The sequence below is a fragment of the Monomorium pharaonis genome, chromosome 3, assembly GCF_013373865.1.
Source record: "Monomorium pharaonis isolate MP-MQ-018 chromosome 3, ASM1337386v2, whole genome shotgun sequence".
Classification (NCBI taxonomy): domain Eukaryota; kingdom Metazoa; phylum Arthropoda; class Insecta; order Hymenoptera; family Formicidae; genus Monomorium; species Monomorium pharaonis.
The window spans coordinates 28,968,994-28,985,787 of record NC_050469.1 but is presented as its reverse complement, the minus strand read 5'-3'; the positions used below and the strand labels follow the sequence as shown (position 1 = coordinate 28,985,787).

At 32.7% G+C, this 16,794-nt stretch overlaps 4 protein-coding genes across 7 annotated transcripts in view; 1 reads left to right on the top strand and 3 right to left on the bottom strand.

The window, feature by feature from the left end:
* Positions 1-736: 736 nt before the first annotated feature.
* On the top strand, positions 737-1,765 carry LOC105837969 (E3 ubiquitin-protein ligase RNF180). 3 transcript variants are annotated; one of them, XM_036284361.1, is made up of 3 exons: positions 737-894; positions 1,208-1,413; positions 1,490-1,765. In XM_036284361.1, the coding sequence occupies exons 2-3, from the start codon at positions 1,234-1,236 to the stop codon at positions 1,634-1,636; spliced, it is 327 nt and encodes a 108-aa protein (XP_036140254.1). In that variant the 5' UTR covers positions 737-894; positions 1,208-1,233; the 3' UTR covers positions 1,637-1,765. The 3 variants fall into 3 exon arrangements, with proteins under 3 accessions (XP_036140254.1, XP_012538651.1, XP_012538652.1); XM_012683197.3 differs by having other exon boundaries at positions 737-903; XM_012683198.2 differs by lacking the exon at positions 737-894 and adding an exon at positions 903-1,043.
* A 128-nt stretch (positions 1,766-1,893) lies between these two features.
* Positions 1,894-6,291, bottom strand: LOC105837968 (lysM and putative peptidoglycan-binding domain-containing protein 2). The gene is made up of 4 exons (XM_012683195.3): positions 6,083-6,291; positions 4,644-4,793; positions 4,437-4,564; positions 1,894-3,587 (listed from the first exon to the last, which is right to left on the bottom strand). Exons 1-4 carry the CDS (start codon positions 6,257-6,259, stop codon positions 3,350-3,352), a joined length of 693 nt encoding a protein of 230 aa, XP_012538649.1. The 5' UTR covers positions 6,260-6,291; the 3' UTR covers positions 1,894-3,349.
* A 62-nt stretch (positions 6,292-6,353) lies between these two features.
* The window catches only part of LOC118644795, an 18,948-nt gene continuing 8,507 nt past the window's right edge, over positions 6,354-16,794 (bottom strand). The window contains exon 2 of the mRNA XM_036284360.1: positions 6,354-6,525. Coding sequence (XP_036140253.1) covers positions 6,439-6,525 — 87 coding nt within the window. The 3' untranslated portion in view covers positions 6,354-6,438. The remainder of the gene's footprint in view (positions 6,526-16,794) is intronic.
* Positions 8,156-15,272, bottom strand: LOC105837966 (striatin-3). Of its 2 annotated transcripts, none has more exons than XM_012683190.3 (11): positions 14,467-14,736; positions 13,965-14,068; positions 12,324-12,527; positions 11,953-12,157; positions 11,588-11,749; positions 11,290-11,428; positions 10,528-10,652; positions 10,263-10,441; positions 9,806-10,137; positions 9,276-9,587; positions 8,156-8,933 (listed from the first exon to the last, which is right to left on the bottom strand). In XM_012683190.3, exons 1-11 carry the CDS (start codon positions 14,734-14,736, stop codon positions 8,764-8,766), a joined length of 2,202 nt encoding a protein of 733 aa, XP_012538644.1. In that variant the 3' UTR covers positions 8,156-8,763. The 2 variants fall into 2 exon arrangements, with proteins under 2 accessions (XP_012538644.1, XP_012538646.1); XM_012683192.3 differs by having other exon boundaries at positions 8,764-8,933; positions 11,588-11,746; positions 14,467-15,272.

Genomic DNA, 16,794 nt, shown 5'->3' with positions numbered 1-16,794 from the left:
TATATTCTAAGTTTATCTTGAGGATATATCAAAATGACATTCTACTGAGACGTTATATAAATGTTTTACGTATATTCGGTATGATCACAGTACATTACGTATGAGAGTATAATATTCGTACGATATCTGGTGCTGTCTGGGTTACTTCTGTTCAGTGTGCCTCGACGTGCGCATTCAAACGATTCTTGGCGCTTCTTTCGAGTTTCGTTCGTGTCGTCACGCATCATACTACTTTTCTGTCATATTTTCTTTTTTGATCCGCCGCCAATCCGACGAGCCGTACTTTTCACGTATTTTTTCAATTGTAACGGTCGCGCCAAGTAAAATTCTCGCGTGCGGTTTACGTTTTACTCGTGTGTGATATATATTATCCGTAACATCGGGATTGCCGAATAAAGTATCGGAATGTAGCAGTAGCAGCAGCATCAGTAGCAGGAGCAGCGACAGCAATCGGTGAGTGAATTTTTATCAAATCAATTAATTGAATTTATATCATATGTATATGTGGTATTGCACATTTATAGAACACGATTATGCACATTTGCATAAAACAGATTTAAAATATGAATGCATATAATTGTAAAATTTACGGGTATAGCATGAAACAGAACCAAATAAACGTGGACATAGCATATATAGAAGAGACCCAAAAAGTCATGCACATACCTATGAGATTCATAGATATTTGACTACATAATTCAATGTGCACTGGTGCACATTTTGTGCACATAGAGACGCTGATGGATGAAAACACCTAAAACGACGCGATAACTGCTCTCAGGTTTCTCTCTCACAGTCTCACCTCTTTGTTCCTCTTGGTTCCTCTCTGATTGTAGACTACGCCTCTGACACTTGTGTCTGTGAAAATAGTCCTGAATAGTCCGTCTGCTTAATGTAGGTTAGGTAGGTTAAGTTAGATTAAATTAGGTTATGTGTTCCTATTGCAATTATCAAACATAAGAGAAACTGCAGGATTTGATTTAGATACTTACTGCGATTTTGTTTCTTCTTCGTTTTAATTGTATATGAAACGAAGGACATACGTTAGTAATTCCAAATTAAGAATAAGTATTTTAAACATTATTTTAAAAGGTTCTTAAAACGAAGAATCAAAATGTCTAACTTATCACATGATACATAAAATATTAGGAGCTTACTGGATAAAGTATTTTATCAAGATTGATGACAGAAAAACATTGTTCCTTAGGTAGTTTCTATTACTGCTTCTATATTATGGAAGTGAGATGCAGACGTTGCTGTAAATCTCTTTTCAAAGGTGATTCTATCTTATTCAATGCGCATCATGAGGTAAAACAACAGATGACAGATGTAGGATGCCAAGCGAACGAGTCTAATTGTTCGTATATGACTCTGGAAAATGCACCAGATTGGATTATAAATGCTATTGATCAAGTATATTCTTTTCATCAAAATTGTAGAAATATATATACAATTGTAGAAATATGAATCTAAATAATTATTTTGATAGGGATCTTGGACTAAGGGAAAATTACATTGTCCGTACTGCAATAGTCGCTTAGGATTTTTCAACTTTGTGAATGAGATGAAATGCTGCTGTGACAAATATGTGAGACCTCCTATAAGAATAGTTAATTCTAGAGTAGATATTATGTGAAAATTTAAGTCGAGTAAAGACAGACCTGTGTATGTATATATATATATTTTTTTGTTTTACATATTTGTAAGAACTACCTTCATAAAATCACTTGGTAAAATTGTGAAAAATATATTTCTATAGAAATTATGTCTCTATTATTATATAAATCATATTGTGACAATCCTATAATTTTTAATGATACATAAATTAATTATTTTATTTAGTATATTTAGTATATTTATTATACACTGAAAATAATAAGAGACTACTAGCTAAACTTCTTAGATTTTTTTTATTTAATTCATATTTACATTTAGTTACATCTTTTTCAATTTTTTTGTATACATTGTGTCTATATATAGTGGCGAGGATGCATCGGAGATCTTAATTTATAATGTATAACATTCTTATATATTTTTTACAGTAAAATTATACTGCACAATATTAATTATAGACAACATTATCAACAGTGCTGCTATTTTTACTGTATGTACAGTGTAAAATACAGGTTTTTATGTACAAAACTTGAATATATTTTATAGATTTGATGTACAATGTATATCAATGTGTAGCTACTATGTTTAGGTGAAAGTATATTTATATTTTATAAATTTTATATTGCTATTTTTTCTAGTTTCAATCATTTTGTGACATTAAATGATATTATCCCTAACATTATTAAAGCGAGTTTTTTTTATACGTTGGATCTGTGACTTTTGATAGATACATTTTATGAAGAATTCGCTTTTGCGATGATAATATATTTAAATTGATTAAATGTTATTTAAAATATGTTTTAGTAATATTACACTTCAATAAATTCGATATTAGTTATAGAAAGCTTAGTCCAGCTAAGAATTCATGTTTTAATGTATCAGGAGTATTCTCTGTGCCTTTCCTTTAACTTACATATAATAATTTTAACTAGGGTTCTTTGACAACATATATATATATATATATATATATATTTAATATTAGAAAAATATTGTATACATGATATATTTTTTATCACTTATAAAAAAAATTTATAATTAGGTTTGTGTACTAAGAAAGAAAATAAAATATTTTTTGTTATAACAAATGTAACAATTATAGTTTAAGTTTAAGAAGTATGTTTCAGATAAGTAGAGTCGATATTTTATTTACAGTTTTTCATTTTCTATTCATTTTCAATTACATAATAACTAGGTTTTTGCCAAATTTTTAAGTGATTTATCACAGTGGTTTAAACTAAAAAAAAATAAAGAGAAAAAATAGAAAAAAGAAAATATTTGAAAAATATATATATCAATTTTTCTGCGACTTAACCGGACAAAGATAGAGCACATGAAGATGCTTTTTACATAACGCAGAATTTTATGTTCAAGGCACATATGGTCCATCAAGCAACGTTATATAAAACAGTTCAGCGCTACGTATAAAAGTTAGTTGATCCATTCTTCATGATATCATTACGACGAAAAAGTCGTAAAACTTGGAGAATAAAATAATAGTGTGATCATTATATAAGAATATCGCTTAAATCACTACGGAGATACGATCTTTCGATAACAAAAGAACGATGGAGTTCAATTTAATTTAAACTTGTACATAATATTGGATCAACTAACGATCAGATGCGTGAGAAGCAAGACCTCCTATTCGCATTGATATACAGTACATCCTCTCCTATAAGGTTTTTTTTATAAACAGTCGATACACAGGATATTATAGTCCAATGAAATTTAAACGCTACAACTGGAACATCTCGTCTTGTTGCTGCTCAAGTCTTTGCAAGGAAGTTTTTACTTTTCTTCCTTGCGTCATAACTACAGCAGTTGGAAAGTTGTGCATATCATTAGAGGACACAGGTCTGACAGAGTCAGAGGAGGACGTCGAGTAGGTATTCGATGTGGTGGGGAATGAGTTTCGTAATTTGGCAGATCCACGCCGTCGTTGTACGTAAATGTCATTGCCATCAGTGCAAAAACTGTAAAAATAATTTATGGAAATAAAAATATTATCAACAATTTGATGTTTCTCGATGATACGCACTTACAAGGATGACAATTGTCCGGAAATAAATTTTTTTAAAAATATGTTATTAAATATAAAACTTTAAGACACCTTTTTTATGTCAATCAATTTGGGATTTATGAGATGAAATAATCCCTCAGAGCTAACGATTATATTTTATTATATTTGATTTACAAGAGCAATTATCAACAAAATAGTGAGATATATAGAAAAATGTTTTAGACAAAGTTTTTATGGTTTTTGTAACATACTTTATATTTTTTTAAGTACTAAATACTATAGACGCGCGCTTCGCGCGCACTATTTAACTTTTTATTCTTTACTTTTTGAAAATAAACTATAATGATAATTGTATAGATAATCATCTATACAAATTTGACAGCTGTTAAAATTCAATCACAATGACAGTTACTCTTGCAACACAAAGTAAGTGCAGCGAGAGAACCAGCATCGCGGAAAAAAGGTTTCATTATATACCTTTTTTATGACAGGATTCTCATTCTTTATAACTTCGAGTTACATTATTTCTTAAAGCTCAAATTGGATCAATATAAAAAAGTGTATCTTTTAGATTTTTGTTTTACAGCATATTCTACAACAAGGGGAATTAAATTGATTTCGGATAGTTGTAACAAATTCCTTGTTACAGAATTCCTTGTTAAAGAGTTTACAGATAAGACAGTCTTATTTTATGGAAGCTGCCCTTTCATAGCTTGATTTAATCTTCAGTATTTTTTACATAGACATGCTTGAAAATATGCAATTTTATCTAAATGTATATAAGGCACAGAAAATAACTTACTCACTATTCCCTTGAGCGCGTCTGACCTCTTTTTTGGCGTTAGCTATCGAGGTATCCATTTTAGCTAAGAAATCATTAACTGAACTTTCATCACCAATAGATGATGATATCGAAGAAGGACTAGATATCTGCAAAATACGACGTATTCATTCATAAGATATTTGTGAAGCACATATATCGAAATAACTTTTTTTATATTTTACTTACACTTGGAGGAACGTCTTGCTCCTCAGAAGGTACTGATTCGTCATTACACGCAGAGGCGGGACTGTCCGTGCTAACAGGAATAAGCAAATGTTCCCGTAAAAATAAACTATCCGACGCCCACAATCTATTGATCCTTCTTATTTGTTCCGTCTGTAAGAATCAGAAACGTCAATCTCATGTCAGATACGCTATTTTTGCCTCAAACAAGTGAGACGTCTGAAACTGCATTTGTATGTGAATAAATAATGTGATCAGATATTTTCTAATTCAAAGTGGGGTAACTTTATCATCATTCAAATAATTTGGCAAAATTTATAAACAATAAGTTGAATATATTTGATCTAGAGAGCCGAATCTGTCTAAAGCATGTATTGCAAATGCAGGGTTAAGTAAAAAAAAAAAAATAATATATATTATTTTAAATTAAATTGAGTTAAAATTAAAAAATAGCTTATAAAATTTAGTTACATTAAAAGTTACATAAACAAAAATTTAACTCAATTAAAAGTTATATTAATATTAAATTAAGTTAAATTAAAAGTTAATTTTAAAAACCATTATTTATATTAAATCAAATAGTTATAATTTTTCAAAGTTAGATTACTCAAACAATTATAATATAAAGTACCAATAACTTTAATATTTTATTTATAAATTAAATTTCTATAAATAACAAAGAACTATTGTTTTTACATGAATATGTATTTTTCTTTTATATAAATTTTTAACTTAGAAAAAAGTTAACAAATTAAAGTTTATGTTTTAAAAATAACTAGTTAAAAAATTGAATTATTTGAAATTAACTAAATTAAATTAAGTTATTAACTTTTTAACTACATATTATCCAATTTTGTGCAAATGTTGTATATTATAATAAATGGAAACCTATGTTTATAAATATATTATTTACTAGTAATAATAGTCGATCAGAATCTATTGTTTTTTCTAATATCATTAGAAATGCATCAAAAAGTAAGCAAGTGATATCATAATGATAAGCTGTGCTATTTTTGCTATATTTCTGTTATAACTGGCAAATCGTTATAATAGAAACTAAATTCAAAGAGAACACTGTGACCAGGAATCTTATATCAATATGTGAATAACAAGAAATAAGAAGTGTCTTTTTCAATCTAAGCGGTGTTTAATAATATTTTCGTATATCAATTATAAAATATTTTTCAATTCCATATAAATCATTCTAAACAGTGTACTGATTGATCTGACTTAAAATGCAATCGTAAACTGTCACTAGAAATAAACCTCACAATTCATAAAGTATCTTTGAACAGGATCCTTTTGCTATAATCAGGGCATTTAACATGTTTGGTGGACAAGTGGGATAATCACTGATCACCTTTCAAAAGTGGAACTGCCCCATTAAGATTTGTTACATATCTGCTAACATTATCTACACGAGGACAGGCCGCACACCATACCGTGACTCCGTATTTAAGTGCTATTCCTTGGAGGGTGTCCGTAGGGCACACTGTGTGCTTCACCAGGGTCTCGGTTCGCGTCGTGTGCTTGGCCGTGCTCCCATACTTCTTTAGAGTCCTTCCGGTGTCCCGAATACACCGGCGTTCCTCCATCTCCCTGGCGCCGTTCCGCTCCATCGTTAGGCCTCCTCTGGAACGCTCACGAGGGATCAGGGCGCACCATAACTCGTCAACGTTGTACGTCTCAGTGTTTTTGCACAGGTCTCACATAACCTGTCTAAAGATTTCGCGAATTAGAACTCTCTCTCTTTCTCTCTTTCTCGGGTGTCGGCGAGACGAGCTCTCGATCAGCGGCCTCAACGAGAAAAACTACTCGCATCTCGCATCGTCTCGCTTGATTTCGTACTCTCTCCCCAACTTCCCCCGTACGCAGAGTACGGGAGGAGTTGAGACTGCTTGACGATTTGAACACTTACGAGGCGCGTGGAACAACAACAAACCACTTGAGGAGACTCCGAGAAACTCAATTCTCATGCCTGGCACGGTGTACACGCGTCCACAGGAGACTTTGTCATTTTCTTCATCAGGATTTTCTTCATCGACGGCTTTTCGAATTGATCTTCCTCGATTTCCGATCGCGACGCGGGGAATCACGGGGACGTATCACGGGACCGCTCGCGCTATGGCTGATCGCATTATTCAGATGATTAACGGCGGACGCGGCGGTTGCTCTTGAAATATTTCTCTTTTTCCTCTTTTTTTTTTCTCAGACGACAATAATCGCGATGCGTTTCTTTTCGTTTTATTCGTCATCGAGAAAGGGTGAAAGTCCTTAGGGATGAGAGTGCATGCGTTTAATTCGTAAATTGGAAAATCGCTTGTCAGAGTCGCGCGCTCTCACGCGAAAGGATTATCCTGTTCCCTCTCGGTATAAAAGCCGTTCTATAATAGCGTACGTAAATGGTGTAAGGTGCAGTTGTACGTCCGTTTTGCTAATGTTGTTTCAGCTTTAATTTCAGTTTCTTTCTTTTTTAACTTTATCTAATTTTAAAAATAAGAGAAACCGAGATTATAAAGTTAATTTAATCCACGTTGATGGAGATGAATAGGAAATTAACAATTGCGCCGTAAAATACTCTACACATGACTTGTGTAAATTTCAAAATCACGTTTATATGGAATATTTACCTAATGTTTACACGAATCCTCTTCATGTAGACATTATAGATAACGCAAACAGTATAAATTATAAATTGGATATAATATAAAACAAAACAAAAATTAAGTTGTAAGACTGTGTTAATATGTCTAACTGTATATATAAATTGATATATATACAAAATATTATAATAAAAACAATATAATTTTTATTATTTCTATTATTTTTGTCATTATTATACGAATTAAATTTAAACTGCATTGGTGCAATCAAGTCTAATTTTCTATGATTCATAAATTGGTATTTACATAAATAACATAACGAAACACAGTTTACATTATATACACATAATATAATAATTATTCATATTATACATATATAAATTGGCTTACAACTACTTACAAAACTACATTTACGATATTGTAAATTGGTCTTAAGACGAGACGCGCCCCATCTCGAGATCACGTGCGTTTGCATAAAAAATGAGGTAATCATATGACCGCGCGAAACTTTCTCATCGAGAAGTGCGAGCTATCGATCGCTTCAATTGTGCTGCGACGACCTCGTTTGCAGCACAACGGATGGGGAAAAGGAGTTTACTCATCCGTAGTTCACACGGAGCGCTGAGGGATTCAGATATTCGGGAATGTAAAATAAGAAAATAATGGAATGAAATTTTAATAAAAAAATGTTCATTATAATACGTTACACAGTTATCTATTTTTAAATACAATATATTACAGAGAGAAACACACAATTATAATTTATTGTTATTAATATTATGTCTATATTTATCTTATGATTATTATTATTATTACTCTATGTGCTAGCCTCGATCAATATATAAGGCAGCAGGAAAAAATTATGTATAATGGGAGACTAATTAATGCATATATTTTTTTTATTCATTTAGGGCAACTGTATAATCGATTATTACGTTTGTATTAATCCCCAGTAGCTGTGCAACAGTAACGGCGATATTGGTAATAAATAGTTAACGTAAGGATAAATATTACGCTACCGCGGCAGTGTACTTCGTGGATTCTGTGGGCAAGGGGTTGATTTCCTCTAATTATCAGGACTATATCGGCTAATATTCTACATGATTCACCCCTCCCCGCTATTCCAAATAGTATCAGCTACTTAATGATGATTGAACATCAACAAGCAGCGTTTATATTATTTAAAATTATTTTTTTCTCCATAAACTGTGTCACAGACAAGAGTTACTGATAATTTTCTTTTTTTTTTACGAATAACTACACGAGCGATTTGATTTCCTTATAAATCGATACCTCGGAAATGGTAGAATGATCAAAGTTACAACGGAAATATATCGGAAGTGTGTTTATGTGTGTGTTACGTGTATGCGTTGTTCGTATGTATGGTGGATGCGGGTGGACACATAAAGTTATATAAGGCTATCTAAAATGAAGTATACGAGTACAAAAAACTGCTTGATTTGATGTAGTAGTAGAAATCATTTTGATGTAGTGAGAGTGTATCTTGAATTTTACACATTTCACACAAACACTTTGGCGAGAGCGTCGGCACCGGCGCTCGCTATAAACGGTCGTGACGGGTGGAACGCTACGTCCAAAATACTTTCATCAAATTTCTTCCGATGCGCTGTTATCTCCTGAACACAAGTCTTGTTATCCATGTTCCACAATCTTATACTGCAATCGTGACCTGCGCAACAATAAAAAACGATTAAAAAATTAGAAAGTACATTGAAATATATTTTAATTGTTTTTAATACTAGAAGTATTGAGTAAATTTTACGTCTTGTTTGAAAGATAAAGCTCCAAAGTTATTTATTTTTCATTAATGATTTTTTTGTCCTGATAAAATATTTGGTTTTTTACTTTCCTTTATTTTCATAATTTGTTTGCTTGGTTCTTTTAGTAAGTAAAAAATATTGATATTTCTAGTGTCAATTGCGTGTTACGTGACTGTTTCGTGCTACGAAGTTTCGTTATCATGATAAGATTGTAATCGCGGAATCCGTTTTCTTTCTCCTTATATACTTACTTCCTGAAAGTAAATATAAACCATGAGGATCTACAGCGAGACTAGTAACTGCGTCCAAATGCGCTACCATTGCGTGAGCAAGAGTAGCCGATCGGTGATCGTAAAATCGTATATGCCGATCTTCGTGTGCGGCCACGACGAGTGGTAACGTCGGATGTGCTACTACACGATTTACGCCTTTCGTCTCGTTCGCCTCGAGTCGCGCCACGATTGCGCCAGTTTCAGAGTCAAATATTACACAAGCTCCTTCATAAGCCACGACCAGCTTGTGTGGCTCGTCCCTGACAAAATCAACCGAAGTCGGTATTCCGTCTATAAAACAAAAAAAGAAATCGTTACGAAATATAATCATCTTAGAAATATATGACACAGAGAGGAAACTTACATTTGATCAATATTTGTTAGACAAAGCTGTGCAAATTTGAGACTCTCGTGTTATTTCAATAATACAATTTACTACTTGCTAATTATGATCTAACGACGTATTGTTTCAAACTTAAAATATGAGATAATGTAGATAATTTGCCTACCTTGTTCTGAAACATACGTATGGAGGAGAGGTTGTGGAGCTTGTGGAGCCCATAATTTTACAGTTCCATCTGCACTGAACGACAGCATGGTACGTAAATTCATGCTCAAGCCCCAAACAGCATTCGTGTGTCCTGTTAACGTATGACTAAGGACACTTGGTTCATACGAGTCATATGGATCGATGTTGGCTGATGGAAGCGTCCAGCAATGAATATTGCCGTCCAAGCCACCGCTATAACATCGATTACCCATACTGCACATGGCCAGACACAATACAGGTCCAGTGTGTGATCTAAATGTGTAAAGTGGTTCTACATCTAACGAGGCTGACCTAGAAAAAGATGAAAAAAGATAATATAAATGTAAAAATTAATAAATACAATATATAGCATATATCTTTAAAACAATATGCTGCAATTAATCAATTATACTTATAACGAAATAAAGTTGACGAACTTTTTTGCTGGTACAGTCTTATGAAGATTCCACAATTTCAACGTGTGATCATCGCTCGCGGTAATAAGGACTGGATCTGTGGGATGGAAGACAAGTGCCCTGACAGCGTCAAAATGCGATCGTAACGTATATTTCGCGTTCCATGTTTTCCTGAAGGTTTCTTTTGTAGTAGAAACCATCTGTAAAAAACAACAGGTATTACGAGCATTAATGAATCATATCAACGTGTATCTTATTATGTGTAGGAAGACTTTTAATAACTTACATCATACGATATTTCTGCATCATTGTTAACACATAATTGTTCTAATTCTCCTAATTCCAATGTAGAGTCACCTTCCTTATTCGGGCGTCTTGGGTCTGGTTGCAATCCTCTATGTAGTGCTGCATCTTCAGAGAAAATATTTTATTATTAGATTGCAAAATGCGACAATAATTATGTATCAAGGAAAAGAAATGCTGATTTTTTTTTATTAAAACGGATTTTAATAATTAATATTTCTATATCAATTTTTAAATATATTCTTCAATTTTACAAACCGCCGATACGGTTGTCAGACTTAAAATATAATCAAATTGAAGCTGGAGATACTTCAAGTTAAATTGATTGTCAAATTGGTAAGATGTCCGTTACAAAACAATGGAATTCCAGATTCAAATCCTGGGTTATTTATCGCAATAAATTCTTTACAGTGTTTTAAAATACTTATAGTATTACTATTAAAAAATTAATTAAATAATGATCAATTTAATTTAAGATATTGTTTCTAGCTTCAATTTTTGATTGCGTTTTAGGTTCGATAATGTATAAGATTGGAAAATATAAAAAAATAGATATAGAAATATTATTAAGCATCAAAACCTGTTTTGATAAATAATATTCCTTTTCCTTCTCAATAAATAATTTTTTTCAATTTTTTTTCTTCCTTAAATATAAATATTTTTTAATATTTTTAATACGTGTAAATAGATTTATAGTATAAAAACATTTGATATGCGTGAATTTTTTAATAAGGACACAACTTACTCCAGTCTGAAGAATTCATTTCCAGATGAATAGAACCAGGCGGTGATTCTTCGATTTCTGTGAGAAGATTTAATTCATTTAACACTTCTTCTGCCTCCGCATCTGTATCAACATCCTCCGCTAGAAGGGGAATAGATGCCTACAATACAAAACGAGTCATATTATATGATAAAGCACACATATTGCAAAGAAATATATAAATCGTGAAATATTTTAGAGTAAAAAAAATATATAAAGTAATAATAACGCAAAAAAATGTTATAAAGTAAAAAATATATAAAGTAATAATAGAAATTACTTTATTTGGTTTGGTATCTGTATTTGCATCGTAAATTTCATCTTCCACGTCTCCCTCCTCCTCTTCCATATCCATATCCGTATGACGCAAAAATTCGAAATTTGCTATAACAGCCGCTTCCGTGTCTAATATCATTGCTTCTGCTATTGAAGATGGCTGCTGCTAAAATAAAATATGTTTTTTATACAAAGATTATGTAAAGATACCTTTCCATTGTTTTTAAACTTTCATTATAATTTGTTATAATATTACAATATTTTTTTTAGATATGTAACAATTTGACAATGTTCACGCCATTCAAGCTCTTTTATTTTAAATTTCAGAAAATGTAATGTATTTATTTGTAAAAATATAAACGTTATTACCTTCTTAGAAGGTTGCTGTTGCTTTCCTCGACGTACGAGGCTCTCATTATATTCTTGCTTATCCTGTGCTACTCCTTCATTCCCATTTAACGCTGGAGTATTCATCTCCTCAGTGTCTGTATTATTGTTTAAGCCAAGCAGCGATCGCACTCTGTTTGACCGTACATCTATTATCGTATCGGTATATCCAATCTCTTGCAAATATCTGAAAATACATTTTACTGTAACATCTTTTTATGAATTGGATATTAATTTTTTTTTTCATTTCGATACAAATTCTAAATTGAATATAAAAATAAATATGCAAAATTAATATTGACAACTTAAAAAAACTCTAAGTATCACCGAAATTAAACAGATATTTTACGTACTGCCTCAGAAGTTGACGACCTTGCCTCCAACTAACGTTACTGACAGATGTAAATGAAGCTTCTCCATCTCCTCCACTTCCACCGCCACCACCGCCGCTACCACTTTCAGAGATATTGCACGTGGTACCTTCTTCATAAAGAGGTGGTTTGACATCTCCTTGTATTACTAGATCAGTACCATATTTTAGCTTATGATACCTCGCTCTGGGGAAATTACAAGAAATGGCATTGTAAAGATCATCGTAATAGATGTTACTATAAAGCATAGACATGACGCAATCATTATAATGATAGTCCAGTAGTATAATATTAGTGTCTATCTCCTATTTATAAAAACTCTAGTAATAAATTCCACTCAGGTTCATCTAATTTCATATTATAGATTTAATAATCATAATTTATAAAAAAATATAGGTAAAAGGCACCAAATTTAGAACACTATTACGGTTTGGACAATATTTCTTAAATAATAGTTGAAAAACCAATGTTAAAAATACAAATACAAATTAGAAAGTATCTTCTATCAAATGGTATAGTAATTTTTATAATAGTGTTTCGTATTTTTTTAATAATTAATGTTTTCGCAAACTGGCATCTAACAAAATGGGCGCCTAATTGGAATCCATATACAATTGAAGTATTAATGTTACATTTTATTGATTTATACATCTTACCTGAATTATGTAGTTACTACAGACTCAATGTTATTCCATTAGGCTTGCCTAAGAGACATAACCGTGCAAATATAACTCTCGCTCTTGTTGAACTCGTTTTTAGCAGATTTTATATAAAAAAGGATATGAATGTATGAAATATAGGTTTTTATTTCTTTAATTAATTAAGCAGATCATATTTTTATTGGTATTCATATGGTGCGATGTTTAGTTTCCAAGAAATAAGGGAGTTCCAATTTAGGAAACTGTTCCAAATTTGGTGCCTTTCCTCTAATGTATGTTTAAAAAAAGTATTACTAATTTCTTTTTAATATATACATACATATTATTTGTTAAAAGTATGTATATTTGAATTTTAAATTAATGTTAGCAAAAATATTCTTTCCTTAATCTTTCTTTAATACACTGTCAATATTAGACACACATATTATTCACATATAAATGACATATAATATTGTTATTTATAAATATTCATTATAAAATTAAATAAAATAATATCAATGCTGATAAAACTATTTCTCGAATCTATGTTTAATACATTCATTACCAATATCATTAATAAATATTATTTACAAGTAGATGACATGTAATTTTATCAAATAATATTAATGTTAACAAAAATTCTTTTTTAATACATTGACTGCCAATATTAATCATACGTATTATTCATGTATAAATGACATACAATTTCGCAAAATTTTTCAACATATTGATAGTATTATTTATACATATCATTCAGAAGAAATACATAATTTTATTAAAAAAACTTTCTAGAATCCAAACTTGTTTTCTTTCATAATTTATTTTTTGTCATAATATTGCTAAACGTGACCTTTTATTTAAAAAATTGATGATCTTATTTGAATAACAAAACATTCTCGACAATAAGGAATGCCATTTATATACAAATGATGTAATGCATTGTACTAAATAATAACACTGCAATTAATATTACTAATTCATTTACCTTTCTTGCTTAAGTGCATACTCTAACATTTTTATTCTCCTCACGAGGTCATTCTTCAGATTTTCCTGTCCCTTTCTTTCACCCTGAAGAAAAGCTATCCTAGCCTGCACAATGACACACCAGAAAAAAATTGATCAATTTGACAATATTGTTACTCTTTTGCAATTTCTATTGTATACTCTACGTGTGAACGTCAAGCTCCAGATAGTTTAAATACAAAGGGAAAAAAATAACTTGCTGTGCTTTTGACAGTGCAACAAATCGAAAATTGATACGAGTAACTATATGCGGGAGTTATATGTCGTTTGTCGACACGTTCCGTGTCACATCGCCAACATATCTCATCCGCGTCAGCCCCGAAGCAACGTTCGTACGATGCTTCCTTATGTGCCCCCTTCCGTCACATGACAGCTGAGGTGACAAAATAAGGCAGATTGACAATTGTCGCGCGCGCGATCCTCGGACGGGTCGGCGTCGCCGTCGGTCGGCTGAGGGCCCGTACCTGAAATTCCGCCCTGTCGAGCTCCCATTGGGACCTTTCGAGCTCGAAGCGGGCCCATTCGTGTTGGATGAAGTGCAGGATGCCAGGCATCGAGTACTGCGGCCGCTGGTCCTTGGCGTCGCCGTTGCTGCCATTGTCGCTGCCGCCCTGGTGCTTGTTGTTGGCGATGGACACGTTCGCGCCGCCGGCCAGCTGGCCGTTGTGATTCTGGGACGCGGGGCTGCAGCTATCCTCCATTGTGGCACCACAAAACTGGCTGGGCACCTTCATTTCATGACACGGCGGCCATTACAGCAGCTTCCCTTCCTTCGCGGAGTACCCCGAGAGTGCTCTCCGGTCGAACAATGTATTTCGATCGGCTCGTCGTCGGAAAAGGAGACAATTATTACGCATGCGGACGCAGTGTTACGCTCCAAGACTCCGTGCGGAGAAAAAGTCCGTGACCCCGCTGCTCTCGCGCTCTCACACACGTCCGCGCGACGCTCGCTTTCGGAAAAGCGGAAGGGATCGCGGTCGGTCGGTCGGCCAACACGGAGGTCCCGTGTTTCCTCTCTACTACTGTTGCTGCTGCGTCGGCCTCGCTACACGTTGACGGGTCAGGGGGTGAAAGTTACCGCGCGGCATGTCGCTTGCAATCGAACCGTAGGCACTTTGCCGACCGGTACGCGCGCATCACCGCCGGATATCGTCCCTTTTATTGGCGTCGACGCACCGACGGACCTCATTCACCAACCCCGTCGCCGTCGTCGCGCGCTGCGGCCCTTTCGCCCAAGCGGATCACCCATTTGTTTTTCTAGTCCCTGCTAGCCCGCTACACGGCGGCGTTAAACTGTGATTATGGCAGCTCATTGGTTCGCGCCGTCTGGTCGCGAGCCAATCCGCCGTTTCGCCGACGCGCAATCCGCCAATCGTTTAGCGCGACGATTTATGCGCCCAATAAACGCGACGTTGCTGAAAGTTCACTCGCGCGTCACTTATGAACGCGATATTAATGTCGATATGTTCGTGTGCGTCGAGCCTAAACCTACGATCACCTCCCACTCCACTTTCGAACGCTTACTCGCGTATTATTCGACGAGATCGGAATTATATCGATTTGCTTGAAAATTTCCCCAAAGCCCGCGCAGATTTAAGTGAAGCATTTGGGCGCAGATAGAATTAGAAATTAATTGATTTTACTTAAGTTTTAGATATCGAGTGAGAGATACGTGTCTAGAAAATCTGATAAGCGGAAAAAATGTTTGAAATTCGCGGTTCATTAATTGTATAAATTAATAGAGCGCACGTGCAGATCAATATTACCTAAAAATACTAGTATATAGTCAACGCAAAAAGTTTATGAAAACGTATGAAAATGTATATGTTTAGGAGAATATATATTTTATTTATAATAACTTGATGAATTTTATAGATCGAAATTATAGATCTTGATTTTTATTTGTTAAGTTTTATACATAAACAGTATGTGTGCGCGTGTACACACACGCACACCTTAGTTCTTATAAATTATTTTTATAATAATAATTTTATTAATAAAAATAGATATTAAGATTTTATTTAATTAGAAAATTATAATTTTTTATTAAAATTTAAATTCACGCACAATTGATTGTGAGGAATTTTTTTAATACTGCAATAATGTAATACCATATTATACCTTAAAATCTTTATCTCTTTTACTGTCTTTTAAATGATTAAGATATAAGAGAAATGAAAAATGTCAGGTTTGTAGTAAGAAAAGGTCACTTCATATACACACCAAAATTGAAGGTCTCTAAATGTCATTCCGTTTGACAGAGTAACCTGGAATTCTAGATGGAATAGTGACTATAAGTTATATATACTAACTTATATAGATAGAAAATAATCACTGTATATATTGAGCAGAAAGATTATATCATGAAAGAGTATTATACTTGTTTTTTATGCACCCAGTAAGCAAAATTCAATTAACATTTAAAATGTTGATCTCATGTATATTTTTTGGACATATTTAAAATAATATTTACACAATTTACACAAACCATATTAAATATTTAATAAAAATAAAAGTATATTTATTTTTCTAAAAAATGAGATAAACATATTTTACAAACAAATAATACATTCATGTGACAACTCCGTTAATAAAAAATAAGAAATAATATATTATTTAGAAAAACACTAGAATAATTAATTATTCATTATAATTCGCTTTTTATAATAAATTATATAATTAATCTTATTTGTCCCTTTTTATTTTGTAAAAATTATGTTATATGTTAATTAAATTTATAAATTATGTTATGTTTTCGCCGTTTTATAATTATAAATAGTCTGTTCAATATT

Coding starts and splice junctions, on each gene's coding strand:
- LOC105837966 (XM_012683190.3), bottom strand. CDS start 14,736: ATGAAGGTGCCCAGCCAGTTTTGTGGTGCCACAATGGAGGATAGCTGC. Junction 12,528..13,964: donor TATGCACTTAAGCAAGAAAG/GTAAATGAATTA, acceptor TAATTTCCCCAG/AGCGAGGTATCATAAGCTAA. Junction 10,138..10,262: donor AAGACTGTACCAGCAAAAAA/GTTCGTCAACTT, acceptor ATCTTTTTCTAG/GTCAGCCTCGTTAGATGTAG.
- LOC105837968 (XM_012683195.3), bottom strand. CDS start 6,259: ATGGAGCGGAACGGCGCCAGGGAGATGGAGGAACGCCGGTGTATTCGG. Junction 4,565..4,643: donor AGCAAGACGTTCCTCCAAGT/GTAAGTAAAATA, acceptor CGTATTTTGCAG/ATATCTAGTCCTTCTTCGAT. Junction 3,588..4,436: donor CGCGCTCAAGGGAATAGTGA/GTAAGTTATTTT, acceptor TTATTTTTACAG/TTTTTGCACTGATGGCAATG.
- LOC105837969 (XM_036284361.1), top strand. CDS start 1,234: ATGGAAGTGAGATGCAGACGTTGCTGTAAATCTCTTTTCAAAGGTGAT. Junction 1,414..1,489: donor TTATAAATGCTATTGATCAA/GTATATTCTTTT, acceptor TTATTTTGATAG/GGATCTTGGACTAAGGGAAA.